This window comes from Anomaloglossus baeobatrachus, chromosome 4 (assembly GCF_048569485.1).
Source record: "Anomaloglossus baeobatrachus isolate aAnoBae1 chromosome 4, aAnoBae1.hap1, whole genome shotgun sequence".
NCBI classification, from domain to species: domain Eukaryota; kingdom Metazoa; phylum Chordata; class Amphibia; order Anura; family Aromobatidae; genus Anomaloglossus; species Anomaloglossus baeobatrachus.
Genome location: NC_134356.1, coordinates 389153540 through 389168966, shown reverse-complemented (window position 1 = coordinate 389168966; position 15427 = coordinate 389153540). Strand labels below are relative to the sequence as shown.

At 48.1% G+C, this 15427-nt stretch overlaps 1 protein-coding gene across 1 annotated transcript in view; it reads left to right on the top strand.

Moving 5' to 3' along the window:
- Positions 1 to 252: 252 nt before the first annotated feature.
- The window catches only part of ELAPOR2 (endosome-lysosome associated apoptosis and autophagy regulator family member 2), a 236079-nt gene continuing 220904 nt past the window's right edge, over positions 253 to 15427 (top strand). The window contains exon 1 of the mRNA XM_075345231.1: positions 253 to 1756. Coding sequence (XP_075201346.1) covers positions 1664 to 1756 — 93 coding nt within the window. The 5' untranslated portion in view covers positions 253 to 1663. The remainder of the gene's footprint in view (positions 1757 to 15427) is intronic.

Sequence of the window (15427 nt, the reverse complement as noted above, 5' to 3'; positions counted from 1 at the left end):
ACAACTTACACTTTGTGCTGTACACGGACGCCAGCAACGTGGGACTAGGAGCAGTGTTGTCACAGGTCCAGAATGGGAGAGAGCGAGTAATTTCCTATGCTGGCAGGAAGCTTCGGCCTACTGAGAGAAATCCAGAAAATTACAGCTCTTTCGAGTTGGCGTTCCTGCTATCACTGAGAGGTTCAAGCACTATTTAGCAGCCACTAAGTTCACAGTCTTCACTGACAACAATCCTCTTACCCATCTAGATATAGCAAAGTTGGGTGCATTAGAACAACGCTGGGCAGCTCGGTTATCCAACTATGACTTTACCATCAAGTACAGAGCTGGACGAAAGAATGCAAATGCAGATGCGCTGTCAAGAATGCCCCATTTGCAAGAAGAGGGAGAAGACATAGATGAGCTAGAAGAGATAAAGTTACCTGCCTTCCATCGCAAGAGAACATGCCAATGTCAACAAACTGGTTCTAGACCAAAAGAGGCAACCTTGAACCCCTTATCACATTTTAGTTGGAAAGAAACACAGGACAGTGATCTCGCTGTCAGCTTAATCAAGAGACTGGTAAGCCACACTGATTCTCGTCTTGCACCAGAGGCTCCACAAGAAGCCCAACGTCTGTGGAAGAACAGGAATAAGTTGTTTATCCACTGTGGAACACTCTGTAGATGATTCATCAATCCAAAAACTCACGAGATGAGGTGGCAAGTGATAGTACCAAAAAGAGACGTCCCAATTGTGTTTGAAGCGTACCACAACGACTCTGGACACTTCGGTTGGAAGAAACTTGAGATGTTACTCCGTGAAAGATTCTACTGGGTTGGAATGACATCTTCTATCGAAAGCTAGTGTAGAAATTGTGGTCCATGTGCTTTGAGAAGAATAGACAGAGATAGTCAAAGAGCACCACTGCAGCCTATTGTTACCAAACAACCTCTAGAACTAGTCGCCTTAGACCATGTGAAGTTAACACCGAGTACCGAAGGTTATACTTAGGCCCTTTACTATTGTAGACCACTATTCATGATTCCTTGTAGTAGTACCAGTCAAGGACTTAACAGCACAAACAGCAGCAAAAGCGTTTCAAGCCTACTGTTGCAGACCTCTGCTGATAACCCACATGTCACACACAGGTAGGGGCACATTCCCTGAGAACTGGGCGCAGCATGTAGAGGGTTAACAGTGGGCAGATGTGAGAACCAATCCCTTAGCTGTTAGCCTGGGGAAGGTGTGTGGCTCGTGGGAAGCGACAGGGGTTGCTAGGCAGAGTAGGCAGAGGAAAAATGACAGTTGAAGGAGGGACAGTTGAAAGGAGTCAGTGAGTGAGAAAGGTGTGAGGATTGTGAGGAGACCCCAAAGGGCGACTTGGAGGTAGTAGCCTGAGGGTAGACAGATCCCAGGTACTATACACGACGGGGTACTGGACCCCAGAGTAGACGACAGCTCCAGGCGGTTTGCTGATCCAGCCGTGTGTGGTGACTTCCAGGGTTGCACACCACCCATAGGCTCAGGGACACAGCTTCATATATAGGACCCGGGAGAGGGCACCGAGAAGTAGCCTACCCCACAAGGGACCGCGAGACCTGTCATACTGGGCCCGGAAAAAAAAGGAGCGGAGTGGCGCAGGTCACCAACAGCTTCAGGCAAGGAGACCATCAGCTTTGCATGTGCACGGAGGGCTCAACTGGGTCTCAAGTCAGCACTGGGACAAAGGAAAGTCAGTTGACCAGTCGTACCAAACTGCGCTTGCAACATCCGGTGAGTAAATACCAGTTAATCTGCAAGAACTGTGTCATGTCTATTACTGGTGCACCACAAGGCGCAGCACACCTACATGGGACTTAAGCCCCTACTGGCGGAGGGCGCGAACACACTTGCTGCTATACCATCTGTCCTTAAAACCACAGCAGCGGCGGGACATCTTATTACCGCAACCCGCCAGTGGCGTCACAAGTGACATACAAAATAACCCTGTTACCAAGCGCCCCTCAGGTCACGGAACCGGGCACGGCCACCTGTGATAGTGATCCCCATTATCCACCACCCGGAACCGAGTATCCCAAGGGCCTGGGGCATGGCCGCTCTTTACACTTACACTCACGTTTGCATCACTTATACAGAATGATTGAAAGAGACTTCATTAATCTTCATTTAATATTCTGATTTAGTTTTTCTGTTTGATGTGATTTATAAACACTTGAGTAAAGATGTGGATGGCTGTCCCTGTGCAGCTGACCTAAACACAAGATGGAAGATAAGGGAATGGCTGAGGGTCTGTTACAGGGCTGATGGATTGAAGGGAAATATAATGGCTTCAATCGCAACCCGGGGTCCACCATGCAGAGATGGTACAGCTGCTAGTAGACCTGAGGACAAGGCGAACACAACAGCTTATAGGTAAAAATAAATATTAACCCACAAGGCTGTGTAGATGCACACAGTAGTGTATAGTGGATCGCAATAACGTGTGTTCACATCACAGAGGTTATACAAATTAAATGAAGATGGTCGCCATAACCAATCTTATCATAGAGACTACGCAACTCAATAACCTAAAGTAAGACACCATGCACACATCCACACTCAGAATACACGCCTAACCCGTGACTCTGAAGTAGCAGTGGAGTGCGACACGCTCATCCCGCATGCATACAAAGGGAACGTCTGTGGACAACCTTGAACATGTTGTGCTTACAACAGAATTTGTCTGAACCTAACATGCCTAAAGGCCGTTTCACACCTCCGATATTTTGCCAGAAGCCGGGTCCGGCACACATGCAGTACAGTTACATTCATTTACAGTGGAAGCGCGACATCATGTGGACACATGCGGTTGTGTATGAAGCACATAGCCGCATGGTGTAGCACTTCCACTGTAAATGAATGTAACTGTACGGCTTCCAGAAAAATACTGGAGGTGTGAAATGGCCCTAAGCGGTCCACATAAGGTGCGGAGAATCTCTCGCAGGGGCAGACCGCATCAAGAGCAGTACCTACCTAGGTGACCCACACTCGATGTGGGGTAACCCTCTCACAGCACGGGGTCACCAAATGTATGATATTAGTAGTACCTAAGTGACCTTTCTAAGGCGTGGAGTAACTCTCACAGACCCAGATCGCAGCAATGGCGTGCAGCCTGCCATCCACACATCTGAGGTAATAGCATCTGAAAAGTGCGCACCCATGTGCGCCGGTGGGAGCCTCAGATAACATTAACTCCACCCCAAACACTCACAGAACCGCCCCAAATGAGGGTGTCAGTCACACCACCATTGCTGATTCAGCCTCTCTTGGACCTAAATCAGGCGTCCTCTCCTCATATCACCGCTCTGTCACAGCTTCCCTCCATCACTTTGACAATTTACTGCAAAATGTGATGCTCTCAACTTAACTTCAGTGACGGTTGTCCAAGGCGACCTGTGCATCATAGCATCTTTACATTAAGCAAATGCCTTGATAAAGGTGTTACAACCGAAACGTCGGTGTTGCTACTGTCAGGGTTCACATTTTTTGCAGTTTGTCATTAAAACACTTGCATGAAACTTATTCCTCTCCTTGTCCTTTGAGTACTTGGGTTTTTGCCATTTTGTGTACTTATTTACCCTAGAGCACTTAGTCAATAGCAGTTGAGCCAGGCTCTATCCTATTACTCAAGTCGAATAGTCCTGAAGGCAAGTGTCCAGCGGCAAATTAACAACCGACACATCAGCAGGGCAACTGATGTAGGAGAGCCAATCATGACCTGCCATGTCACGGACACGCTCAGTCGAGTCCTTTCCGGACTTAGCCTCAGGCCTCCAACACACATCCATTAAAAACACGCACGTGCCGCGTATTTTCTCTGCATTTTGCATGTGGTAAGTACGTGTCTCCGGTACGTGCGCGCCACGTGTGTTCTCCATGTGCTATCCGCGATAACACACGGAGAACCGGTAATTTGCATACTCACGTGATCCGCGATGCTGTCCAGGGTTCTGATTTTCGGCTCTAGCCCCGCCCACTCCCCGCTGACGCTACTTCCGGCCGAGCGGAGGGGCAGAGATTAGCGCCCGTGACAGCACGCTCACCTCCTTTACATGCTCATAACGAGCGGCGGTCGGCAGGAACATTTGCAGCGGAAGTATCTGTGGGGCTGGTGGAGGTGAGTATGTGTTTTTTTTTTATTTTTAAATTAATGACACGTGTTCTCCGACGCGTGTCACACGGAACCGCATCCACACTACAGCCGTGTGGTACGGGTCCGGGCCGTGTGACACCCGTGCTGCCGGAGAATACGTGGACATGTCAGCGTGAGAAAATCACGGATGCATGTACAGTGCCTACAAGTAGTATTCAACCCCCTGCAGATTTAGCAGGTTTGATAAGATGCAAATAAGTTAGAGCCTGCAAACTTCAAACAAGAGCAGGATTTATTAACAGATGCATAAATCTTACAAACCAACAAGTTATGTTGCTCAGTTAAATTTTAATAAATTTTCAACATAAAAGTTTGGGTCAATTATTATTCAACCCCTAGGTTTAATATTTTGTGGAATAACCCTTGTTTGCAATTACAGCTAATAATCGTCTTTTATAAGACCTGATCAGGCCGGCACAGGTCTCTGGAGTTATCTTGGCCCACTCCTCCATGCAGATCTTCTCCAAGTTATCTAGGTTCTTTGGGTGTCTCATGTGGACTTTAATCTTGAGCTCCTTCCACAAGATTTCAATTGGGTTAAGGTCAGGAGACTGACTAGGCCACTGCAACACCTTGATTTTTTCCCTCTTGAACCAGGCCTTGGTTTTCTTGGCTGTGTGCTTTGGGTCGTTGTCTTGTTGGAAGATGAAATGACGACCCATCTTAAGATCCTTGATGGAGGAGCGGAGGTTCTAGGCCAAAATCTCCAGGTAGGCCGTGCTATCCATCTTCCCATGGATGCGGACCAGATGGCCAGGCCCCTTGGCTGAAAAACAGCCCCACAGCATGATGCTGCCACCACCATGCTTGACTGTAGGGATGGTATTCTTGGGGTCGAATGCAGTGCCATCCAGTCTCCAAACGTCACGTGTGTGGTTGGCACCAAAGATCTCGATCTTGGTCTCATCAGACCAGAGAACCTTGAACCACTCTGTCTCAGAGTCCTCCAAGTGATCATGAGCAAACTGTAGACGAGCCTTGACATGACGCTTTGAAAGTAAAGGTACCTTACGGGTTCGTCTGGAACGGAGACCATTGCGGTGGAGTACGTTACTTATGGTATTGACTGAAACCAATGTCCCCACTGCCATGAGATCTTCCCGGAGCTCCTTCCTTGTTGTCCTTGGGTTAGCCTTGACTCTTCGGACAAGCCTGGCCTCGGCACGGGTGGAAACTTTCAAAAGCTGTCCAGGCCGTGGAAGGCTAACAGTAGTTCCATAAGCCTTCCACTTCCGGATGATGCTCCGAACAGTGGAGACAGGTAGGCCCAACTCCTTGGAAAGGGTTTTGTACCCCTTGCCAGCCTTGTGACCCTCCACGATCTTGTCTCTGATGGCCTTGGAATGCTCCTTTGTCTTTCCCATGTTGACCAAGTATGAGTGCTGTTCACAAGTTTGGGGAGGGTCTTAATTAGTCAGAAAAGGCTGGAAAAAGAGATAATTAATCCAAACATGTGAAGCTCATTGTTCTTTGTGCCTGAAATACTTCTTAATACTTTAGGGGAACCAAACAGAATTCTGGTGGATTGAGGGGTTGAATAATAAATGACACTCTGAATAAACTTTTCACAATTTAAAAAAAAAAAAAAGAAATAACATTCTTTTTTGCTGCAGTGCATTTCATACTTCCAGGCTGATCTACAGTCCAAATGTCACAATGCCAAGTTAATTCCGAATGTGTAAACCTACTAAATCTGCAGGGGGTTGAATACTACTTGTAGGCACTGTAAGTACGAAACGGACACACGTTCCGTTCCAAAATACGTGTGTCCAAACAATAATGAAAACATAGGTCCACGTGTTTCCGTGCCACCGGTACGTGAAAAAACTGCCAAATATGTACCGGCGGCACGGATGTGTGTCTTAGGCCTCAGAGAGCTTGAAAACTGCCCTCACATGCTCAGTGAGCAGATTTCCACACAGCCTCTGGCAGGTCACAAACAACCTGAGCATGCTCTGTAGAGGCATCTCGGGACTTAACACCCGCCATGGGGTACTCTCAGATCTTAGAATCTGGCGAAGGTGATACAGGCCATGCATGCTCATTAACCGGCACACCACACTTAGATGCATAAGCCAGCTGAACTACCCGAGGCACTGCCAGAATCCGAGGAAAGTGCCCAGGTGGATTAGAAGACAGAGCAGGCCGTTTCCGGCATTAGCAGCGATGGATCATAACGGGGTCTACAGGAGTTACAGTGGTGTGTAAAAGTGGTTTGGTGAGGTCACTGAGTTTAATGAGGTCACCTGAACTCAGTTTACCTGCGGTCAGAGGTGGGGTACCATGGGAACCTCCAGCTGTGACCGCAAATAAACTGAGCGATGTCGGCGCTCAACACTGCAGTTAAGTCAGTCTCTGCCTGAAGCCCTAAGCGTGCGGACATGTTCTGTGACTTCAGTATGTAGCAGAGCCAGAATCGTCATGGGATTTCAAGTGGATTACGTCGGAACTGGGTTTTTAGGGTTAATAAATTGTTGAAAGAGGGTGTTTTTTTGTATTTTATTTCAAATAAAGGATTTTTTCAGTGTTACATAGGTTGAAAAAAGACCTAGGTTCATTTAGTTCAACCTTCCTCCACCAATTATACATTTTGTCATTAAGTCATTTAGAATCAACAATGTTGTGTGTACTGAGGAAATCATCCAGCCCTATTTTAAAAGCTGTTATAGTATTTGCCATTACTACCTCTTACAGTAGGGCATTACACAGTCTTACTACTCTAAGGGCCGCTTTACACGCTACGACATCGCTAGCAATTGCTAGCAATGTCGCGTGCGATAGCACCCGCCCCCGTCGTTGTAATGATATGTGGTGATCGCTGCCGTTGCGAACATTATCACTACGGCATCGTCATACGCACATACCTGTGCAGCGACGTCGCTGTGAGCGGCGAACCACCTCCTTTATAAGGGCGCGGTTCGTTCAGCATCACAGCAACGTCACAGCAGTGTCACTGAACCGCCGCCCAATAGAAAAGGAGGGGAGGAGATGAGCGGCCGGAACATGCCGCCCACCTCCTTCCTTCCTCCTTTTCCGGTGGACACAGGTAAGGAGATGTTTGTCGTACAAGCGGCGTCACACATAGCGATGTGTGCTGCCGCAGGAACGACAAACAACATCGTTACTGCAGCAGCAACGGTAATTGGGAAGGGACCCCCAAGTCACCGATGAGCGATTTTGAACGTTTTTGCGACGATTCAAAATCGCTCATAGGTGTCACATGCAACGACATCGCTAAAGCGGCCGGATGTGCGTCACAAATTCCGTGACCCCAATGAGATCGCTTTAGCGATCTCGTAGCGTGTAAAGCCACCTTAACTGTAAAGAACCCTTTCCTTTTTAGCTGCCGCAATCTCTTTTCTTCCATTTGCAGTGAAGGCCCCCTGGTCCTTAGTATTGTCTTTGGAAGGAATAAGTTATGTGCCAGTCCTATGCATTGACCACACATGTATTTATATATATAAATGAGATCCCCTCTGAAACGTCTTTTTTCTAAGCTAAACAAATCCAAGTTTTTGAACCTCTCATCATATGTGAGGCCTTTCATTCCTTGCAATAATTTAGTTGTCCGCCTTTGAACTGACTCTAACTTCTGGATGTGCTTTTTAAAATGTAGAGCCCAAACTGGTTCCCATATTCCAGATGTGGCCTTACAAGTGATTTATAGAGGGGTAACAATACGTTGGGATCACGGGATCTAATCTCTCTTTTTATACACCCTAAAATCTTGTTTGCTTTAGCAGCTGCTGCCTGACATTGAGTGCTGCTGCTCACCTTATTTGTAATAATAATACCCAAGTCCTTCTGTTCTGTAGTCCTCAGTTTACTTCCATTTAATGTATACGCAGCTATAGGATTACTCCCTCCTAGGTGCATTACTTTACATTTATCAACATTTGCCAAGTGTCTGCCCATTCTGACATCTTATCCAGATCTTTTTGTAATATTGCACTATCAAGGTCAGTTTTTAATATCCTAGATTGTTTGGTGTCATCAGCAAAGACTGACCCTTCTCTATCAATCCCATCCACAAGGTCATTATTAAAGAGATTAAAAAGAATTGGTCCAGATCCCTGCGGTACCCCATTGCTGACTATAACATAGAGATGTTTGTCGTTCCTGCGGTGTCACACACAGCGATGTGTGGTGCTGCAGGAACGACAAACAACATCGTACCGGCAGCAGCAGCGATATCATGAAAAGGAGAGACGAGTCACCGATCAACGATTTTTGACGTTTTTGCGATTGGTGATCGTCGCTCCTAGGGTTTACACACTGCGATGTTGGTAACGGCGCCGGATGTGCGTCACTAACGACGTAACCCCGACGATATAGTTTTACTGATGTCGCAACGTGTAAAGCCCGCCTAAGTCCCCAACATAGTACTGCGTATAAGAGAGGAGAAGCAAACTCTTGTTGCTCCAGTAGAGGACTCTGCCTGCTCTGGGGAGCTCTGTTAACATGGCTGTCATATGGTAACTATCTATATATAGGCAGTAACCTCATTGGAGCTTCCCTATTTGCACAGAACACTCAGATTTATAAAGGATGTAAGCACTGTGCACTATGAGGATTCACTGGTGTTAGAGGCGGGAATGGCAGACATGTAGCCACAAGTAAGGCTGCTTTCACACATCAGTTTTTCGCCATCAGGCACAATCCGGCAAATTGCGGATAAAACGGATCCGGCGTCGGATCCCTTTTATTCCCCATAGACTTGTATTAGTGCGTTTGCGTTGGCTTTGCGTTGCATGCGGCGTCCGTCGGATATGGTGAAATTTCTTCGTCCGGCTGCCGGAAAGGACGCAGCATGGGACATTTTTTGACAACGGCAAAAAAACATACCACGCCGGATCGGCATGTTGTATAATGGAAACCTATGGGCGCCGGATCCGTCGTCATCCAGCATATGATGGAATCCAATGACGGATTCCAAAAAAACGATAGGCACGCACGGAAAAAACTAATGTGAGGGATCCGTTTTTTCGCCGGATCCGTCGCATCAGTTTTTTTTGCCAGATTGTGCCTGATGGCAAAAAACTGATGTGTGAAAGTAGCCTAAGGCTACCGCATATGATTGGATCCATTACAAATGCATTGTCATTTCAATGCATTTGCAATGGAATCGCGGCAATATGCGGTGACTTGCGGTTGTGTGCGGCACACAGTGGATCCATTGTTTTATGGTATTTTACAGAGTTTCAAAAACGCTACTTGTTGCGTTTTTGACCTCGGTCAAAATACTGCATCTCACTGGATCTGATGCATTGCGGTGGTACCTGCAATGTAGTTCAATGTGCGCCGGATCCTGATAGACAGGATCCTGTTTTCTGTACTGAGCATGCCCAGAAAGCAGCCTGGCATGGTCAGTATAGAAATCTCTCTCTCTGGCCAGTTTCAGATGTCCGTGTTTTATCAGGTACAAGCCACACGCATGGCCATTGTCATACGTGTGACATGTACCGGAGAAAACACTTGTCTGTGAAATAAAGATGTTCTATATTCACCTGTATCCAGCAATGCTGTCTTCAGCTCTGCTGCCACCCACTCCTGACCACCACTCATTATTAGAGATGAGTGAACCGGTCCCGGTTCGGCTCGAGGTCGGCTCGCCAAACGGGGGTCCCGTTCGAGTTCGGCTCGTCGAACGTTCGACGAACCGTACTCGAACTGCATAGGAAACAATGGCAGGCAATCACAAACACATAAAAACACCTAGAAAACACCCTCAAAGGTGTCCAAAAGGTCACAAACAACTCACAACACATGGGAAAGTGACAAGGACATATACTCATGTGAAAACAAAAGAGCTGGACAAGGAAAAAGAGGAGGAGACACAGATTTATGAGTATATGCAAGGAAACATCGATTCCATTATTGTGCAACTTGAGCCCTGCTCATTTTAGGCTTCCAATCTTGATAAATTGCCTGAGCTCGCCACGTACGCCTTGGGGATCTTGTCGTGTCCTGCAGCCAGCGTTCTCTCGGAACCTGTCTTCAGTGCTGCTGGGGGTCTGCTGGCAGATAAGCACACATGTCTGTCCACTGACAATGTGGACATGGCTCTCAGAGGACTTTTCTTCCCCTGGGTCAGCCAGGGGACGGGAAAGGCACGCGTATTTTTGAGAGTGCTTCATGCAAAGCATCTTTTTCTTTTTCAAAAGGGGGCTCAACCGATGCCAGTCAAGTGGGGTGTGTGTGGCCCAGTTAGTGGCAACGAGGGAGACTGTGGTTGGAGTCCCCTCGCTGTGTTTCTAAAAGAACCAAGATGAACAAGTCATGGCTCTGAGGACTTTTCTTCCCCTGGGTCAGCCAGGGGACGGGAAAGGCACGCGTATTTTTGAGAGTGCTTCATGCAAAGCATCTTTTTCTTTTTCAAAAGGGGGCTCAACCGATGCCAGTCAAGTGGGGTGTCTGTGGCCCAGTTAGTGGCAACGAGGGAGACTGTGGTTGGAGTCCCCTCGCTGTGTCTCTAAAAGAACCAAGATGAACAAGTCATGGCTCTCAGAGGACTTTTCTTCCCCTGGGTCAGCCAGGGGACGGGAAAGGCACGCGTATTTTTGAGAGTGCTTCATGCAAAGCATCTTTTTCATTTTGAATGGCTTGGAGGTTGACTTTCATCATCTGCAAACTGTTGGCTACCAAAATGCTGCCTTTCCAACAACTGTGGTTATAGACAATGAGGAACATACTGATGAAGATGAGACGCAGATACCCGATTGGGATGACAACTTAAATATTCGGTCAGGGCAAGAAGAGGCTCGGTCTGAGGGGGAGGGGAGTGCAAACACAACAATTGATGATGAAGTTCTAGATCCCACCTACTGTCAACCCACAGTCAGACACTCGAGGAGGTCAACAGAGGCGGTGGAGGAGGATGCAACCGACGACGAAGTAACCTTGCGCCTTCCTGGACACAGTCGGAGCACTGGTAGCACGTCTACAACTGCATCCTCAGCCACCACTCTGCCTCTGAGCATTATTCGGGGTGGATCAACAGGTCGCATGGCCTCTAAGCCTTGCCTAGCCTGGTCCTTTTTTGACATAAAAAAAGATCGCCCAAATTATGTGATCTGTAACATTTGGCATGGTTATCTTAGTAGAGGTCAAAACCTCAGCAGTTTGACAACTTCTTCCATGAATCGTCACATGAATAAATATCATATGGCCTGGTGGGAAGCTCACCGTTCTGCAATGCGGCCTGGTGGGAAGCTCACCGTTCTGCAATGCGGCCTAGCGGAGCCAACCATCCACCGCCTGCCCCTTCCAGTGCATCCGCGCGCTCGTCATCTTCTAGGACTGTGGGGACAGCTGTCACACCTGTTTTTCCACCCACAACTTCCACCACTGTAACCGCAACAGGCAGTTTGCTTGGTAGGTCGTCAGTTGGTTTGGAAGGGGAAACAAGTGATTGTGTACAGCTCTCTCAAACATCGATAGCACCAACGTTGGATGAAGGCAACATCATGTCTCCGCCTGCACTTTCCTCACAAACCTGCATTTTTCCAGGGACACCCTACTCAACACCGTCTACACACAGCAGCCAGATCTCTGTCCCTCAGATGTGGTCAAATAAAAGGCCACTTCCTGCGACCCATGACAAAGCTAAGAGGTTGACTCTATCCCTCTGTAAGCTGTTGGCTACCGAAATGCTGCCTTTCCGCCTAGTGGACACACAGGATTTTAGAGACCTTATGTCTGTCGCTGTGCCCCAGTACCAGATGCCTAGTCGCCACTACTTCTCTAAGAAAGGTGTGCCCGCGCTACACCAGCATGTCACACACAACATCACCGCTTCCTTGAGAAACTCTGTGTGTGAACGGGTGCATTTCACCACCGATACTTGGACCAGTAAGCATGGACAGCGACGTTACATGTCGCTGACTGGCCACTGGGTAACTATGGTGATAGATGGTGAAGGGTCTGCTGCACAAGTCTTGCCGTCCCCACGACTTGTGTGTCAATCCTCTGTCTGTCCAAGTTCCGCCACTGCTTCTGCATCCTCCACCTCATCTGGGTCCTCCACCTCCGCCCCAAGCCTGCCTGGTCAGGCCACCAGCGTTCTCACTGCGCAGAAGGAATCACGCACCCCTCATTACTATGCTGGCAGCAGAGCGCAACGGCATCAGGCGGTCTTTAGCTTGACATGTCTTGGGAATAAGAGTCACACAGCTGAGGAGTTGTGGTCAGCTCTGCGGTCCGAGTTTAATAAATGGTTGTCTCCACTCAACCTGCAGCCTGGTAAGGCCGTGTGCGACAATGCTGCAAACCTGGGTGCGGCCCTTCGCCTGGGCAAGGTGACACACGTACCTTGTATGGCTCACGTGTTGAACCTTGTCGTCCAGCAATTTTTAACACACTATCCCGGCCTAGATGGCCTTCTGAACAGGGCATGAAAACTGTCTGCTCACTTCCGCCGTTCAAGCGCCGCAGCTGAGCGACTTGCATCGGCCTGCCGGTTCATCGCCTGAAATGCGATGTGGTGACACGCTGGAATTCAACTCTCCACATGTTACAGCGACTGTGGCAGCACCGCAGAGCCCTGGTGCAATACGTCATGACGTATAGCCTGGGCCAACGAGATGCAGAGGTGGGGCAGATCACCCTGATGGAGTGGTCTCAGATCAAGGACCTAGGCACACTTCTGCACAGTTTCGACATGGCGACGAATATGTTTAGCGCTGACAATGGCATTATCAGCATGACGATTCCAGTCATTTACATGCTGGAGCACACGCTAAACACTATTCGGAGTCAGGGTGTGGGACAACAGGAAGGGGAGGAACTGCAGGAGGATTCATATGCGCAAGGGACAACAACATCACCAAGGTCCAGACATTCATCATCACCAACGCGGCAGGCATGGGACCATGGGGGACAGGGATCAACAAGGGCGCATGGTAGCAGGCGAAATGTTGAGGAAGGTGCAGGAGAACATGAAGAAATGGAGGACGAACTGTCCATGGACATGGAAGACTCAGCGGATGAGGGAGACCTTGGTCAAATTTCAGTTGAAAGAGGTTGGGGGGAGATGTCAGAGGAAGAAAGAACGGTTAGCACCTCTATGCCACAAACACAGCGTGGACATGGTCCGCATGGCTGCGCAAGACACATGAGTGCCTTCTTGTTGGACTACCTCCAACATGACCCTCGTATTCTCAAAGTTAGAAGTGATGATGACTACTGGCTTGCCACACTATTAGATCCCCGGTACAAGTCCAAATTTTGTGACATAATTCCAGCCATAGAAAGGGACGCACTTATGCAGGAGTATCAGCAGAAGCTGTTACTCGATCTTAGATCCGCTTTTCCACCAAACAACCGTGCAGGTGCAGGGAGGGAATCTCCCAGTTGTAACTTGACAAACATGGGACGGTCTCGTCATCTTCAACAGTCTACACATACCAGTAGGACCGTATCTGGTGCTGGTAACAGCAATTTTATGGAATCTTTTCATAATTTTTTTAGACCCTCCTTTGCAAGGCCACCAGAGACAACAAGTCTGACACATAGTCAACGGCTGGAGAGGATGATACAGGAGTATCTCCAAATGAACATCGATGCCATGACTTTGCAAATAGAGCCTTGCTCATTTTGGGCTTCAAATCTAGAAAAATGGCCAGAGCTATCCAGTTACGCCTTGGAGATTTTGTCGTGTCCAGCTGCCAGCGTTGTCTCTGAACGTGTCTTCAGTGCTGTTGGTTGTGTGCTGACAGATAAGCGCACGCGTCTGTCCAGTGACAATGTGGACAGACTGACGTTCATCAAAATGAACAAGTCATGGATCCAGAAGGAATTTACAACCCCTGTGTCATCCTGGGGAGAGTAAATGCTTGTGGATTTGGAATGTGCTTGATGCAAATCTAGCTGTGAAGTGTACAACTATGGCACAACTGCTGCCACTGAATGGGTGGGTGTGTGTGGGGCACAATTTTTGGAAAAAAAGGGAGGCTCCGCTTGGAGTAACCCTTGCTTACATTGTTTTTCAAAGGAGCCAAGATGACCAAGTCATGGTTCAGCAAAGACTTTATCTACCTACCCCGGTGTCATGCTGGGGACGGTTAATTATGGCGTATTTTTGAATGTGCTTGATGCAAATCAAAACATCCTGTTTGCAACTAGGGCACAAGTGCTGCCACTGATGGGGTGTCTGTGTGCCCAATTTTTGGAAAAAAGGTAGACTCCGCTTGGAGTAACCCTTGCTTGCTGTGTTTTTTAAAAATGATACAAGATGAACAGATCTGAAGGCAAGATGAAGGCAACATCATGTCTCCGCCTGCACTTTCCTCACAAACCTGCATTTTTCCAGGGACACCCTACTCAACACCGTCTACAGACAGCAGCCAGATCTCTGTCCCTCAGATGTGGTCAAATAAAAGGCCACTTACTGCGACCCATGACAAAGCTAAGTGGTTGACTCTATCCCTCTGTAAGCTGTTGGCTACCGAAATGCTGCCTTTACGCCTAGTGGACACACAGGATTTTACAGACCTTATGTCTGTCGCTGTGCCCCAGTACCAGATGCCCAATCACCACTGCTTCTCCAAGAAAAGCATGCCCGCGCTACACCAGCATGTCGCACACAACATCACCACTTCCTTGAGAAAATCTGTGTGCGACAGGGTGCATTTCAACACAGATACTTGGACCAGTAAGCATAGACAGGGTCATTACATGTCACTGACTGGGCACTGGCAAACTATGGTGAGAGATGGAGAAGGGTCTGCTGTACAAGTCTTGCCGTCCCCACGAGTTGTTTCAATCCTTCTTCTGTATGTAGAAGTTAATACACTGCTTCTGCCTCTTCAACCTCGTGTGGGTCCTCCACCTTGGCGCAAACCCTGTGTGGTCAGGCCACCCTTCCTTGCAACTGCGCACAAGGACTACCACACACCTCCTTACTATGCTGGCAGCAGAGCTCAATGCCATCAGGCGGTCAAAGTTTTACTTTGAAATGTATGGGAAATGTGAGTCACACCGCTATTCCAGAGAATAGTAGTCAGGCAGGGTCAAAACATTAATTGAGGAACAGGAACACAATGGGACGGCCAGGACTTAATCAGAAAACAAGAAGAGGTGAAATGCGGATCGGCCAACAAGGTACATAAACAGCAAGCAGGAAAAGTAGTCAGGTAACAAGCATACAAAATCATAAAACTGAACTGGGGGTAAAATTAACCAGAGGTTCATAGCTATGTCTGGCAGTGGTCTGCAGACAGGATGGGCATAAAAAAGGGTGTGGTGTCTTCCCA